The sequence below is a fragment of the Sinocyclocheilus grahami genome, unplaced genomic scaffold (genome assembly GCF_001515645.1).
Source record: "Sinocyclocheilus grahami isolate Dianchi unplaced genomic scaffold, SAMN03320097.WGS_v1.1 scaffold503.1, whole genome shotgun sequence".
Taxonomy (NCBI): Eukaryota; Metazoa; Chordata; class Actinopteri; order Cypriniformes; family Cyprinidae; genus Sinocyclocheilus; species Sinocyclocheilus grahami.
Window position 1 is genome coordinate 463,722 of NW_015505682.1, and position 17,214 is coordinate 480,935.

General features: G+C 34.0%; 2 protein-coding genes and 1 long non-coding RNA gene across 4 annotated transcripts in view; 1 reads left to right on the top strand and 2 right to left on the bottom strand.

The window, feature by feature from the left end:
* Positions 1 to 982: 982 nt before the first annotated feature.
* On the bottom strand, positions 983 to 6,312 carry LOC107554475 (rhombotin-2). Its single transcript, XM_016236980.1, has 3 exons — positions 5,740 to 6,312; positions 4,343 to 4,558; positions 983 to 1,345 (listed from the first exon to the last, which is right to left on the bottom strand). Exons 1-3 carry the CDS (start codon positions 5,847 to 5,849, stop codon positions 1,123 to 1,125), a joined length of 549 nt encoding a protein of 182 aa, XP_016092466.1. The 5' UTR covers positions 5,850 to 6,312; the 3' UTR covers positions 983 to 1,122.
* Positions 6,313 to 9,387: 3,075 nt separating this feature from the next.
* LOC107554487 (uncharacterized) lies at positions 9,388 to 14,067 on the bottom strand. Its single transcript, XR_001605060.1, has 3 exons — positions 13,677 to 14,067; positions 10,556 to 10,592; positions 9,388 to 9,812 (listed from the first exon to the last, which is right to left on the bottom strand). It is a non-coding gene; the product is annotated as an uncharacterized lncRNA (long non-coding RNA).
* Positions 12,840 to 17,214, top strand: part of caprin1b (cell cycle associated protein 1b) — a 14,324-nt gene continuing 9,949 nt past the window's right edge. For both annotated transcript variants that reach the window (XM_016236990.1, XM_016236991.1), the window contains exons 1-6: positions 12,840 to 12,992; positions 13,488 to 13,667; positions 15,562 to 15,624; positions 15,707 to 15,793; positions 15,945 to 16,183; positions 16,787 to 16,869. In XM_016236990.1, coding sequence (XP_016092476.1) covers positions 13,488 to 13,667; positions 15,562 to 15,624; positions 15,707 to 15,793; positions 15,945 to 16,183; positions 16,787 to 16,869 — 652 coding nt within the window. In that variant the 5' untranslated portion in view covers positions 12,840 to 12,992. The remainder of the gene's footprint in view (positions 12,993 to 13,487; positions 13,668 to 15,561; positions 15,625 to 15,706; positions 15,794 to 15,944; positions 16,184 to 16,786; positions 16,870 to 17,214) is intronic.

The window sequence follows — 17,214 nt, forward strand, 5'->3', positions numbered from 1 at the left end:
ACATGAAATAACATACTGCACCTAGTTTGATTTTGATACAGATTATGGTTAAAAAGTGTGGGTTCTGTAAGATTTTTAAGGAAATGAATAAGGTGCATTACATTGATCAAAAGTGACAGTAAAGATTTTTACATCATCACAAAAAATCCGTTTAAAAATACTGTTCTACTGAACATTATAAAAAGTAAGGTATCATGGTTTCCACAAAAATATTAAGCAGCACAAAATAAAAATAAAGAAATGATTCTTCAGCACTAAATCAGCATATTAGAATGATTTCTGAAAGATCATGTGACACTGAAGACTGGAGTAATGACTACCGATTCAGTTTTGACATCACAGAAATAAATTACATTTTCAAAACGCATTAAAATAGAAAACTCTTTATAATTTTTTATCAAATATAAAGCAAATAAGAATCTTCTTTTATATGCATTAAAAGTCTTACAACCCCAAACTTTTGCACACTACTGTACATTATTGTGTGAAGTATGTATTTAAATAGCATTGACAGTAACACTTTATTTTAGGACAAATTCTCACTATTAACTAGTTGCAGCAACTATTAATCAGCATGCATATTACTAGTATATTGGCTGCTTAATAGTACCTATTAAGCACATATTAATGCCTTATTCTGCATGACCATATTTATATATATATATATATATATATTACTATTAATAAGCAGCAAATTAATGTATTTCTGTCTTGTAATATGTTGTTATTGATAAGTGAGTCTTTCTCCTGTCAGGAAGAAAGCCCAGTATATACAAGTAATTTTCTTTATTCAGGCTCTAAGAAAGATGTTTTAACATTTTATGGCAATTGTGTTCCTTCAAAACTAATAACACTATAGTCCAAATCTAACTTTCTGTGAAAGTAGCAAAGGGAATCAGCTTTTATTGCAATACATTACAAACTGTATTTACGCTGTTATTAAAATTACACCAATAGAAAAACAAGTGTATGTTGCATATATTCAAATATATGAGATGAAAGTTTATAGCACGTCCATGGCGATGGCTCCTGGAGCCAGAAAGATCATTATTCTTTTTTAGTAAAGGGTTTGTTGCAAATGTTGACAGGATGTTACTTTTCACTTAGGACTTTAGTAGAACACTATACTATGCTGCCATTCATTTTGGTCCACTCAAAAATGTCCTGCTCACACACAATGTCCGAATTGATGAGCAGGTAGCGATCTCCAACGCAGAAGTGTTTCTGACAGGCAGCGCATTTGAAGCACTCGAGGTGATAGACTTTGTCACGGACACGCATGGTCATTTCAAAAGCCCGGATCCTCTTTTCACAGGAAGCGCAGAGCCCGTCCTGACCAAACAGTCTGCAGAGAAGGAAACATAAATATATTTGCACTTGAAAGAAGGTTTTGATAGACAATCACCTGATTTTAATATATGATTTTATAGTAATGTGCAAAAGTCTTAAGCACATTACATGCTTCACAAAAGAATATTTGTTTTACAGACATACATATGCATGCAATTCATGTTTATTAATTTACTTATTACATGTAAATTGTGATTTGCCAATAATATAGTTTAACCCTATAAAGCCTACTGTATCATATTTAGGACCCTGGACCACAAAACCAGTCATAAGGGTCTTTTTTTTTAAATTGAGATTTATACATCATCTGAAAATGAATAAATTGAAGCTTTCCATTGATGAATGATTTTAGGATAGGATAATATTTGGCTGAGATACAACAATTTGAAAATCTGGAATCTGAGGGTACAAAAAAATTCAAAAATGAAGAAAATTGCCTTTAAAGTTATTCAAATGAAGTTCTTAGCTATGCATATTACTAATCAAAAATTAAGTTTTTATATATTTACGTTAGGAAATTTACAAAATATCTTCACGGAACATGATCTTTGCATGATATCCTAATGATTTTTGGCATAAAAGAAAAATGTATCATTTTGACACAGTGTATTTTTGGCTATTGCTACAAATACTTGTGCTATATGACTGGTTTTGTGGTCCAGGGTCACATTTGATACACACATTTCTAAAAACCTCTAAATTATGATCAAAACATGGCTACTACATGACTTTTTAGCAAATAAAAGGCCTTTTTTATTATCATTCTAAAAATGCCTCTCCTTCAGGTCGTGGTAATTTGTAAAAGTTGTCTTTTTGCTGTGATATCTTTACAGCTTTTTATAAAATAAAAATAAGAATAAATTTTAGGGCTGCAAAACAATCAATCGCGATTAATCACATTCAAAATAAAAATTTGTGTTTACATACTTTATGTGTGTACTGTGCATTTATTATGTACAGTGGGTACGGAAAGTATTCAGACCCCCTTAAATTTTTCACTCTTTGTTATATTGCACAAATGTGTATATATTTAAAAAAATATTTGTATATATATATATATATATATATATATATATATATATATATATATATATATATATATATATATATATATATATATATATATATATATATATATATATATATATATATATATATATATATATATATATATATATATATATATATATATATATATATATATATATATATATATATATATATATATATATATATATATATATATATATATATATATATATATATATATATATATATATATATATATATATATATATATATATATATATATATATATATATATATATATATATATATATATATATATATATATATATATATATATATATATATATATATATATATATATATATATATATATATATATATATATATATATATATATATATATATATATATATATATATATATATATATATATATATATATATATATATAAATTATAATATATATAAATATTTCACATATATATCTAACATATGTTTCCTTAATATATACATGTATGTGTATGTATATATATATATTCACAATAAATATACACAGTACACACATTTTCATTTTTGTTTTGCAGCCCTAATTTTCTGTTAATAGTATTTCAGGTTGAACCCTTACTTGACTGAAGCAACTTAGGTGTACTTGTTTATCCATTCATTCTTTTTTTTTTTTTTTTTTTAAATCATGTTAAAATCGGAGTATCAATACCTCAGTCATCATTGTATAGCACTGTATTTTATTTGCCTGCCACAATAAAATTGTTTGCATTTAATGTAAGAGATCTGCTATACTTTTATAAAGATGTCAGAATTTCATCATTTTGGCGATATGAATATCAGCATCTGCACTAAATTAAATACTTTGTTCAGTTTGCATCTCTGAATGATACTGAGGTGTTTTTTTCTCCTAAAGTAGGCTATTAGGTTCCAATATCATACTATGAGCCATAAAAGCATTGAATATGATACATAATAAAAACACATATTTGAAACATACTAACTTTTTTCTCCTAAAAAGTATGGGTTCCAATATCATACTATATGAGCCATAAAAGCATGATGCAAGTATTTAATATGATACTTAATTTTTTTTAAAACACACATTTGAAACACATACTAGACTTAGAGTTAAAAACGGTTCCATTTTATTTTTTTTAAAGATTATTATTACATTAGCCCGGTTTTGTCAACACTGCACTGGCTCCCTGAGCCCCAGAGACAGATCCCCAGTGAGGACCTTGTCCCCTAGACGACCACCGGGACAAGACCACAGGAACCAGTTGAGTCCTCTGCACAATGTGACTTTGCTGCAGTCTGGAATTGAACTGCTGGTTTCGTCTGGCCAGAGGAGAACTGGCCCCCCGACTGAGCCTGGTTTCTCCCAAAGTTTTTTCTTCATTCTGTCACCGATGGAGTTTTGGTTCCTTGCCAGTCGCCTCTGGCTTGCTTAGTTGGGGACACTTCATTTCCAGCGATATCGTCGACTTGATTGCACACATACTATTTAAACTGAACTGAGCTGGATGATGACATCACTGAATTCAATGATGAACTGCCTTTAACTGAAAATTGAGTGTTTACTATTGTCCTTTTGCATTAATGACACACTATTTTCTTAATTAATGCTGTACTGACACAATCTGTATAGACTTGACTTGACGTATGCCAGGCTTCACAGGGTTAATAAACCACATTAACCCTTCACAGGGTTAATGTGTCATTTCTTGTGCTTTATATATATAGATATAGTTTTACATTTTACCTTATTTGTATAGTTGTATTTTGTATTTAATCTGTACCTATCTGTATTTATGTTATCTGTATGCACCAAGGGTCTGAGAGTAACGCAATTTCAATTCTCTGTGTGTATGTGCTGTACATGTGGAAGAATTGACAATAAAGCAGACTTGACATGACTTGAAAGAATGAAAAGTTCAATTCAGGCCTGCCAGTCTTACCTGAGGTAGTCTCTTCTGCACAGCTTCCTGCCAAGTTTGTAGTAAAGCCTGCGGCCCACCTCCCCTAAGCGGCAGCCGCAGAGGTCACAGCTCAGGCAGTCCTCGTGCCAGTACTGCTCTATGGCCTTGAGGAAGAAGCGGTCCCCGATGCTCTGCTGACAGCCGCCACAGGTCAGCAGCGACGGCGGCATCTGAAGCACCTCATCGACGGGCTCCCTGTGGATTAGCGTTTACACTCAAACATGCGATACGCAGTTATGAACACCAGATGGCACTAGTGCGTATTTTATTTAAAACACTAGCATAAGACTTATGGTATGTTAAGGTTATGTGTGTTCCATACGGATAAAATTGGCAATCAGATGCGCTACTTTTTTTCTAGATGTACCTACATTTGATTTATAAATAAATATCTGCTTAAGATGTAACTACTGCCAGATCCCAAGGGAGAATAGTGTTAAGTGCAGTAGGCAAATGAGGCGCTTTGGGTCACTGCACAGTGCACACAAACTTAAATTAGCCTATTTATTCGCACTGGTTAACATATGTGACCAATTTTTTAATTTTTAATTTTTTTACAGCATTGTTAGCTATAAGCAAAAGTGCAGACTGTTTTGATTTCATGTAAAAAGTCACATTTGTTTCATAGTCACATGACTAGAGCTGTTTAATCCACTCTGAATAATCTGTAGTGTCAAAACTTCATTAAAGGAAGCATGTAAAACATCTCACGATACAAATAGAATTGCCATATTTGGTACATATAATATTTAAAGGGTCTATAATGAATGTGGCCTACTATTAAGATTATTAGTCATTTAAATCATCATAAAATACATGTCAGTGTCCCCTTTCTAATAAAACTAATTTCCTTGGAATATCATTCCTTTACCCCCAATAAAAAATATTATGCAAATTATGTTATTTTATTGCAACTAATCTTACCAAGTGTGCCAAGTCTTACCAAGTTTTCCCTAAAATGTTTCCTATATGCTACCAGCTACAACTGTGGAGCTAGGAATGAAACATAACTTGATAATTTTTTTTTAATTTATTTTTTCTTTTCTTTTTTCTTTTCTTTTTTAATGTAGCGTTTCATTGGATTATTAATGCGTAGAGTAAGCCTATCTTCACGCGCTTAACTCGTGAAACATACTTTAATGCGACTTTAAATTAGTCCAAATGTAATTAGGCTATTACAAATGTATAATCGCCTGATCACTAATATTGGCAAAATTGTGCTGTGACTTACATTTTTAAACTAAGCGCAAACACTGTTATAACCAATAGGCTACATAATATAGGCTATTGCACTATTTTGGTTGTAGCCCACTTGTCTATAGGCTACAAACAACAACAATAAACAAATGGAAACCCAAACAATATGTCTTACTTACTCATTCGTTTCCAGTGTTTTCCGTTCAATTGTAGATGCCATATTAAATATTGTTCGGAAATAATTCAGTAGTACATTTGATATGCGCACTTCCAGTGAAAGAAAGCCCATCAACGTCCTGCTCAATGAGCTGCCTTCAGAGATGCACCTGCTTTGCTGCCTTCTTATTGCGCTAAAGATCTACAACCTATAGCACACATTATGTAGCCTACGCTAAATCCCAAGTGCATCCAACGTAGCTTCTTTGCATTAGATTTCTGTCTCCACGCATTCAATCCTATGGGTTTCTGAGTAGCCTAATACGTGGTGACAGGTAGATGTAGATGTCCCCCCGCCGCGTTGTTTATTTACTCCAGCGCAACTGCGTTTGCGTCAAGCGTGGTTTCTCCTCTGTGCTGCGAGTCTCCACAGCACTGTCCCGTAGGGCTACTGTCTGTGGTCCCGTTATTGTAGGGTAGCAGGTATTTTTAAATGGCCCAGCCCCCTCAGTTTCTGCTTTCTTTTCCGACTTCCTGCTCACGACCGCTCGACAATGCGAGGAAATAGCGCTCCTGCATGCCGCTAGTCAATTATAAAGCCGTCGGCTCGTGACTGGAGGGGTCACGAGCTCAAACAGACAGGCTCCTTATCAAATACCTGTCATCCAAACACGAACGAGAGTGAGGGAAAAGCTGCAAACACATATAATTAATGCGTTCATGTTTATGAAAACACAGGGAAAATCCCAGGTCAAGGACACAGCTGCAACATTGTAAGGGGACCTGGGCTCCTTGGAAGGGTTGCAGCCCGTCAGTAATTATTTAAGTCAGATAAACTAAGTAGTATTCTAATTTTTATAATAAATTCTATAATTTATTTTATATATTTGATTCAATTTAATTTAACTGTTAAACACATGTTTTTGTCCTATAGTGATGTAAACCTTCAAAAGATTCTGAGTATGAGCCCCTACAACAACTGCCTTTCAAAAATACCCTACAGGGGTTTCAAACTGGGGGCCACAAGAGAGTGCTGGGGGTCTATGGAAATGTTTAGAGAACAACTGTTAAAAAAAATGTGAAAAAAATATATATAAACAATAAAAAATGTAATTAAAACAAACAAATTAAATGTGATTAATATAAACATTTTATACAGATAAAATAGTTGAATATAACAATGTGTTATGAATAAATGGATGGAATCAATAATAACAAAATAGATTATGAATTATAAAATATAATAAATACAAAATTAGACTAAAACAAAAAACTTATGCTATCAGTAAAACTCAGTAATGTAACCTATATTTTAATATTTAATATTTTCCAAACAAAATTGAACACATATTTATAATATTTACTTTTTACAGTCTAAATTGGACCTTCATACAAAAAAAATTAAAATTAAATTCTTTTAAATTTTATGATGGGGGTCCCTCGTATGAGGATAATTATCTATGGGGGGCCGTGGCATCTAGAAGATCAAAAAACACTGCCCTAATTCACAATGTTTATGTATTGTTAAAGGCATAATCATATGAAAACACATTCATCTGTAATTTCAATGCAGCTAACAAACACAGCAAATGGCTTTTTTGAACCATTTCTCCTGATCTATCTCCTCACACTCATCTCTGCTTGATGTCGTTGGGGAAAACTCCTCTTATCTCCTGCCAGAGTAGCTCGGGTAGTGTCAGCAGCAGTACTGGGCCAGGAGATAAAACACTCTGCACAACACTGCTGGGACACTGAATGGTTCCCAAACATCATCAATGCTCAAGGGTCTTCAGTGGCAGCATCTCAGCCAAATGTTGGCTGTGCCAATCTGGCCCTAACCCTGTGAGGTCAATGATCGCCCTTCAGCTATAATTGTACTATTCTGACTTATAACTAAAAAAACTACATTTCATCAAATGTAAAGTTCAGTTGAGAGTAGGGATCATTTTTATTATATTTAATGTTTTTTTTTATTTCATTTAATTAGCAAAATGTATAAAATCCCATATAAATATTACTATTTTTGCAAAAACCATGATACACAACTATTCAAAATATTTTTAATAAATGGCAGGAAGAATAAAACAATATTTATTTTATTTAGCGAAGATGCATCAAATTGGTCAAATGTGACAGTTAAGACATTTATAACTGGGGGCCACAAGAGAGTGCTGGGGGTCTATGGAAATGTTTAGAGAACAACTGTTAAAAAAATGTGAAAAAAATATATATAAACAATAAAAAATGTAATTAAAACAAACAAATTAAATGTGATTAATATAAACATTTTATACAGATAAAATCAATAGTTGAATATAACAATGTGTTATGAATAAATGGATGGAATCAATAATAACAAAATAGATTATGAATTATAAAATATAATAAATACAAAATTAGACTAAAACAAAAAACTTATGCTATCAGTAAAACTCAGTAATGTAACCTATATTTTAATATTTAATATTTTCCAAACAAAATTGAACACATATTTATAATATTTACTTTTTACAGTCTAAATTGGACCTTCATACAAAAAAAATTAAAATTAAATTCTTTTAAATTTTATGATGGGGGTCCCTCGTATGAGGATAATTATCTATGGGGGGCCGTGGCATCTAGAAGATCAAAAAACACTGCCCTAATTCACAATGTTTATGTATTGTTAAAGGCATAATCATATGAAAACACATTCATCTGTAATTTCAATGCAGCTAACAAACACAGCAAATGGCTTTTTTGAACCATTTCTCCTGATCTATCTCCTCACACTCATCTCTGCTTGATGTCGTTGGGGAAAACTCCTCTTATCTCCTGCCAGAGTAGCTCGGGTAGTGTCAGCAGCAGTACTGGGCCAGGAGATAAAACACTCTGCACAACACTGCTGGGACACTGAATGGTTCCCAAACATCATCAATGCTCAAGGGTCTTCAGTGGCAGCATCTCAGCCAAATGTTGGCTGTGCCAATCTGGCCCTAACCCTGTGAGGTCAATGATCGCCCTTCAGCTATAATTGTACTATTCTGACTTATAACTAAAAAAACTACATTTCATCAAATGTAAAGTTCAGTTGAGAGTAGGGATCATTTTTATTATATTTAATGTTTTTTTTTATTACATTTAATTAGCAAAATGTATAAAATCCCATATAAATATTACTATTTTTGCAAAAACCATGATACACAACTATTCAAAATATTTTTAATAAATGGCAGGAAGAATAAAACAATATTTATTTTATTTAGCGAAGATGCATCAAATTGGTCAAATGTGACAGTTAAGACATTTATAATGTTACAAAAGGTTTCTGTTCCAAATAAATGCTCTTCGTTAAACTTTCTATTCATCAAAGAATCCCAAATTTAAAAAAAATTATGGATCACAGTTTCCACAAAAATATTAAGCAGCAAAAATTGTTTTCAACATTGATAATATTAAGAACCATTATTCATATTTGAACACCAATAATAATTGATAACTGAGAAACAAAATAGGAATTAGAATGATTTCTTGAGGATGTGGCACTGAAGACACTGAAAATTCAGCGTTGCCATCACGGCAAAAAACACAGTTCTTTTAAATTGTAGTAATATTTCACAAATTTTATTTCACAGCCTTGGTGAGCACAAGAGACTTTTTTCAAAAACATTCAAAAATCTTAAGTATGTGTGTGTGTGTGTGTGTGTTCTTATTTATATACGTATACAGTTATAATGCACAATCTTTAACAAAACTGATTTTCCAAGAATGCAAATGATAACATAACTAAAACATTTACTTGTTTGCTTCGACAGTTTGTTTTTTAATAGCTGTTAAACTGTGTGCATAAGGCGTCCACCGTTTCCTGTGGATTGGACACAGCAAACCCCGAGGATGTACAGGAAATGAGCACAGATGAACCTTGGCAGGGGGTGGTATGAGCCATGCTGACTTCCTACTCGTTTCACTTGATCACTCTGCTGGACTCTGATTGGTTGGATAACTCCAGATGGCCCCCCTTGATAGGAGAAGGGCTTTTGAGACAGTGCCTCGGAAACCACTGACTGTCAACTCATCTACTTGGCAGGAAAAGCTTTCTCAACTTGGGGTGGGTTTCCTTCATAAATGGTTAGGGATGCAGTAAACAGATCAACATGGCTTGCGACATCTCTGTATCTCGGTATTAAGTATTTTCTAAAAATGCTGTGTTTCATGTATGCAATATTTCATATGTGCAAAAAAAGAAAAAAGAAAAAAAAACATTCAATGAAAATCTGAGAGCCACAGCAAGACAAAATATTGTGCAAAATAAATATATTCGTTGTCTAAGGAATGGATTTCAGCAAAAAATTCATTTACTCAGCATTTTAACAAGGAACAACTCATAAAACATGTTTTACTTTACACTTGTTGCTTGATTAATGGTTGAACGTTACATGGATAAAGGTCAAAGGTCAAAAATGGCTAATAAAGGCCATAAAAGGGATAGTTCACCAAAAAAGCTAATTCTGTCACCATTTACTCACCCTCATGTTGTTCCAAACCTGTGTGTGTTTCTTTCTTCTGCTGAGCACAAAAGAAGATATTTAGGTAACACTGTACTTAAAGTCTTTATGTATAGCACATTATACAGGGCTATTAAAGGATATAATGCATTATAATTCAGAATGGATTTCAGCAAAAAATTCATTTACTCAGCATTTTAACAAGGAACAACTCATAAAACATGTTTTACTTTACACTTGTTGCTTGATTAATGGTTGAACTTACATGGATAAAGGTCAAAGGTCAAAAATGGCTAATAAAGGCCATAAAAGGGATAGTTCACCAAAAAAGCTAATTCTGTCACCATTTACTCACCCTCATGTTGTTCCAAACCTGTGTGTGTTTCTTTCTTCTGCTGAGCACAAAAGAAGATATTTAGGTAACACTGTACTTAAAGTCTTTATGTATAGCACATTATACAGGGCTATTAAAGGATATAATGCATTATAATTCTAAAATGTGCGTTGTAATACATTATATCATGTCGGAAATAATTATAACCGAATTTAAAATGCATAATAATTAATTGATAAATGTTATAATGTATTAACTGTGGTTACAATTATTCATGAGATTGTACAATACATTATAAGGTGCATTACAAGGAATAATTAATGCATTATAACTACTTTTATAAGGCATTAAACACAAAGTTGAACCGATATTTTAAAGAATGTTAGTAACCAAACAGTTGACAGTATAGCCAATGACTTCCATAGTATGGGGGGAAAATACTATGGAAGTCAATGTTTACTGTCAACAGCTTAACTGTAACATTCATATCAGAATGAAAGCAAAAGTTTACAGTAAATGGTTGTTGCATAAAATAGCCTACATGTTTAGGATTTAGAAATCAGCAATTGAAACTGCATACAGATTTAACCAGAAATCTGAATACTCTGAATAAGGGAGATCATTCTCTTATTATTTTGGCTCTGCAAGAGTAGGCTATGATTTATTGAAAGCCCAGCCCTAATAGGAAATGCCATTGGATTGACTGATCATTTGCCATGGAACATGTCTTGTCTCAATAACAAAAAACTGAAACACATCCTCTTACTGGATGTGTTTGACATGCTCTGTTTGAATTACGGCCCAGGCTGCCTTTAGCATACTGGAGAAGAGTTCCATCACAGGCTGACTGAGTAATCACAGTAAGGCGTATTTCCTGTAAGGAGAGCGTCTGGATGTGTTGTTGAGACTCTGATAGCATATACTCTGAAACAGCAATAGCTTCCTGCCTAATCTCAGCTTTAACTATTGTTGGTTCAATTTTGAGAAGCATGTGCGAACACCATTATTTGGACTAAGTAAAAACATTTTTGTGACTACAAGTTTGTGATTTGATGATTGTAAACTTCAGATGATCAGTGATCAAAGTAGACACCTGTTTGTGACATTGATAGATGTATCAATGGACTTTAAATGTTTAAGTTGAGGACTGCTGCTGCTGTTTCTAAACACAACAGAGAGCGGAAATGAGTCACTTGTTGAAAGAGAGCTTCACTCTCCCATGAGATCTTCCTCTAATCAGTATTGTTCCTGAAAGAAAACACCCTTTCAATAGAACAGTGCTATCAAAGAACAGAGCAACCATGTTAACTGCTTCCTGTATATGCCAAACAAAACCTCATACAACTGCATTCACATGGTTTTTGAATAGTTTGTGTTTTACAGAAAGAAGAAAGCAAAAACAAGCTTTACTTTTATATTGCAAATACTTTTGCAATATAAATACCTCTTGTAAGGGGGATAAATGCTTCATAAGCTTGAAAAGATACACATATGCAATAGGAGAATATAATTTATTTTGCACAAATAAATAGCCTTAAAATGCTATTACATAATGTTGTCAACCTAATACAAATAAATTAGAAAATGTGAATGATTAAATATTAATGAGCAATTTTTGTAATCATTTATTGCATGTACTTATTCATTTTTGCTTGTACATATTTTATTTTTGCAGGGGATTTTTTGGAAAGAAAGTTCGAGTTGACAGCAAACATTCACTTCCATCTATCTGGTGCCATCTGCTGGACCACAGTTTGATTTACATTAAATAACGATGTAACGTTGTAAGGACTTGTTTCGTCGTTTAAAACCTTATATTTTAGCAGAAAAATAAACAATAATAATAATAAAAAAGTTAAGAATGGTCGAATCGGGAAAGGGGTAGTTGAGCATGATATAATCGACATTTGGCATGATATTGAAAAAAGAAAGAAAGCCTTATCAGCGAAATAAAATAAAACACAGTCCCAAAACAAAATACTAAATCGAACATTTTAATCCTCTGTTCATTTTCCTTTATCTGCATGTCTATATAAAGGCAGCCTGTTCGTTTCGCACGCGCTCAGTGACCAATCCAAATGAGGGAGTCATTGTATGCCTGCTTTGCAACTGACTAAAATCTTAGTATTTTCTGCCATCTTCGTGACTCTCTCCTATGCGTTTCATAAATTATCTTTACTTTTTAGTTGTATGTTCATCGGACAAGAAGTAAACGTTATAATAACATCCATATAAATGTCAGTGAGGCACAGGCATAACCCTGGACGCCTCTAAACGGGGCCCTTCCTCATTATAAACCTTTTCCTCGCCTCTCACTCGCTCTCAGTTGTCGGTGAGGCCGGCGGGGCGGATCCCATAGTAAATTAGAAGAGAAAATAAAAGCAACACAATCAACGCTTCGGCTTATTTGCCTTCAGACGATTAATTTTTCTTCCTTGTGGACATATTGCGCATAAAGGTGAGCACATATTTGAATCCAAGTTACAGACGTGAACGTTATATAGTCTGGATCTTGTGATGATTTGGACACAGTATGCGGACAATGGGTTGCTATGACAGTGTTTTGGAATTTTGCAGTCTACTTCTAGCGTTTGTGAAATATCTTTATAATTTTTTTTAGAGTTTGAAATATTAAAAAAATATAGCCGTGAATAGGATTTTATTCATAATACGTCCCTGTCGCGTCCAAATGTGCTACTATCAGACAAAATCTCGTCTGCATAATTTTCGTTATATAACAGTTATGATTACCTTATTATTTGAACATGTATGATTAATAACTTGGCATCATAACTGAAAGATTTGCTCGACCTGATTGAAAGAGTAAGTGGATGAGATGTGATCGAAAATGAAACCATAATCAATCACAGCAACTTGCATCATGTACAAATGCTGTTTTCAGCATTTTAGTATTTTATTCTGATATTAAAACTTCACCTTTATCCTTAATTAGATGCCCTCGGCAACAAATGGCACCAGGACTGTGAAGTCTGCCAGCCCAGACTTGGGATCTGCTCCCGGATCAATGAACCAAATCACAGCCAGCATCCAGCTGACTGGAACCCAGTCAGAGGCCCTGAAGCAGGTGCTGGTGGTTCTTGAAAAGAAAGTGCGCAATATGGAGAAGAAAAAGGTAACTTACTGGGTTTTGTTGTCCCGCGTCCTCAGTTCATTACCATAACCCACATCACCCGTGCCTTTTGTACTCCGTTATTTATTTCACACAACCTGATGAAGTTTATATACATTTCTTTTGACTGCGTAAGTAAACGCGCATCATCCTAGGATCTCAATGGTGTGACTTATTGCTAAACGGACAATAAATGGGTTTAATCGTCAAATACAAATGCTAACCGGCTAGCGTTTGTAGTTTTAGCACATGCTAGCCGGTCAACTTTGGACGTTATTCCATTTCTCTTGACAAATGTATTACATAGTTACTTGTTTGCGTTCTCTGTATAATCCGCGATATTACGCGAAGTTATTTCTTGACATTTTTGTCAGTTTCTACGACCACTGTTTGTTCCGCGCGCACATGGAGATAAAGCTAAGATGGCGTCCTAAAACAGGACCAGCATGCTAAAAACGGGGAAACTGTTAATGCTTTTAAATGAGTTGTTAATGTTTTGGATTGTCTCGGGCTTGTCTTGCCGAGGTAAATGTGTCAGAGGCCGGTCCTCAGGACACATAAGCGCCTTGGCTCCGCAGGAGAGACTTTTAACTTGGTGACAGTGCAGCACATTGCTTTTAAATTGGTTTATTTATTGACTTAATGGTGTCGAAAATTGTGTCGACAATTAAGGGATATATTTCGTTAATGGGATAATTCACTGGGGAGGGGGAAATGAAATAAAATTGCCATTGACTCCCATGTTGTTTCAAACCCGTTTAACACAAAAGTGGATTAGGGTTATGTTGCTTTTTTATTCTTGGTGTGGCAAAGTTTCTAAACGGACCAAATTTGTTAATACAAGTCACGCGCGTGTACTGTATTGTACAAACTGTTGTCTCATTGGTCAAAGCTGATTTTCCGGGATTCCACTTAGCTGTCATCCGTCAGGATGGAACGACAACAGCTTTTTTTTTTTTTTTGTAGCTGTCCGTCTATTAATTTATAATTTTGAGCAGGAGTCCAGGAATCATCAGGAAAACACTTTTAAAATGCACATACTAGGAAGAAGAGCAATAAGACGGCATTATAAAATGAAAAAGTGTGCTTTTTTATTTTGAGTGGCGAAGAGGAGCTCACCCACAGACGTGTACGTGTTCACATATGCCCAAACAAGCCGAGCTGAGGGGGGGAACACGCCAGGTTCCGAAACAGCAGGCCAGGTGTGAAAGCACCCTTAAGCAGAATGACATGATTTTTGTTTGATTTCAACATTATACGTTTGTGGAAAGTGAACTTGCCCCATCTCTCACCAACTTGTGAAATGGGATAATCTCCACATAACTCAACCACATGCTGGAGCTTTCTGGAACAAAGTCCTCACTCTTGATCCACTTTGAATGGGGAAATTAGTTTCATAATTGCAAATATTATGTGCAATGTTCTTCAAAGGTTTTTGTCTTTCAGTTCAGTCAAGGATGCATAAAACGGTGACATTGAAAAACATGGTTAATGTTACAAGAAATAAATTACATTAAAAATTTTATTAATAGAATCATGGAGAGTTTATAACCGTTTTCCCCAAAAATATTGATTTTACAATTGTTTCTGAAGGATCATGTGATGCTAAAGGCTGACTTTTTTCAAAAACATAACCTTTCTGACCCCAGAATCTTTAAAGATATATGCATGCTCATTTGTATTCTTGCATACAATTTGAACGTTTGTTTTGAATGGCCTGATCGTATGCTTTATCTCTATCATTTGTTCTTGTGATGACCAATTCAGCTGGAGTTTGAGATGGGGAAATTAGTGCATACACCTGTGAGAGGACTTCTACATTGTACTGTCGTTTTATTATATCGCTTGTTTATTTTTCTAATTTATTTCTATTTTTTTGTCACTTGTCGTCTTGCAGAGCAAGCTTGATGACTATCAGGCCAGAAACATCAAAGGGGAACGTCTCAACCAGGACCAGCTGGTGCGTGTAAACTCCATATTTTTTTGTTACTTGTTAATTGTTTCAGATTCCTGAAATCTGTCCTTTTTCTAAATCAATCCAGGAAGCCCTGTCTAAGTACCAGGAGGTAATCCATAACCTTGAGTTTGGACGAGAACTGCACAAGAGCTTTTTGGCGTTGGGTCAAGAAGTGAGTCCATGACAATTTAATTTACTCTCTTCCATAGCCTGAGGACCTACAGTTTATTTTTTTGTGAATGTGTGTGTAGATCTACTACTGAAATTCACTGGAAGGTTTATACATAAGTGAGAATGTCTCCCGCATCTATTGCTTTGGGTAGATCCAGAAGAGTGTTAAGAAAGCAGCACGTCGTGAGCAACTCCAGCGTGAAGAGGTGGAACAGAAAAGGCTGAAACTGGTTCTGGAGCTGCAGTTTCTTCTGGACCGACTTGGGGATGAAAGTGTGCGGCAAGAGCTACTTCAAGGAGCTGGAGGACCTTCGCTGCTTACCGAAAGCGACCTTAATTCCCTGGATGAGTTTTACAAGCTTGTGGGGCCTGAACGTGACCAAAACATCAGGTGAAGTTGACTGTCATCCCAATCCACACTACTTTTCTCCATTTCGAAATTGCTTGCAAATGAAAACTATACTGTAAACAAACAGAAGAATTTATGTTCTTCCAGCTGTAACGCTCTGAATTAAGAGTTTGTTACATTTGGATCTCTCGGAGAATACATTTCAGACAGCTTGAGGTCTCGGCATTGGCAGAGCATGTTAAGTTTGACTGCTTCTTTGTAACTGTACTTATAATTATTTGTCAATTTGACTGTGTGCATCCAGGAAGAGTTTAAAGGGTTACTTCACTTGAAATAAAAATGGTCAATTGCTCAACCTAACAGTTTTAAACGCAAAGGATTTGAGTTTATCTTTGAAACACAAATGAATAATGAAACGGGAGAGGTTTATGTCCTTCCATTGAAAGTAAATTTTTCCAAAAGTTTGATGCCTGAAGAAATTCATAGACGTTCTAAAAGAGATCCATATGGATTGAGTGCAGATTGGGTGAAATTAATATTTTAATAATATTATATAATATGTAGTATGTTTGGTTAAATAAAAAATTTAGTTTACTTATCTTTTTGATTTGTATATTCATAATGGGATGCTTTTATCTCACACAGGTTAACTGACCAGTATCAAGAAGCATCACTGCACTTATGGGAACTTTTAGAGGGGAAGGACAAGCCTGTAGCAGGAACAACATGTATGTCAATTGGACTTTTTAATCTTCTTTTTCGGGTCTGATAGCTCATAACATATACGTGTAGGAAGTTTAAAGTGAAATTATTAATAGCTTTTTGTGGTTTTTAAGAGGTAAAATTATTCATGTTTTATATTTTCCTTGCTAAATATAAAGCAGTATCCAACTGTCTTGGAAACTATTTCCTCGATCAAAATATTTTTGTGCATGTTGGTACAAGGAGATTTATACTTGCATTTTCAGGAAAAAAAAATCTCGCACTGTTTTGGAAGCATGCATATGCATTTTTATATATATATATATATATATATATATATATATATATATATATATATATATATATATTTT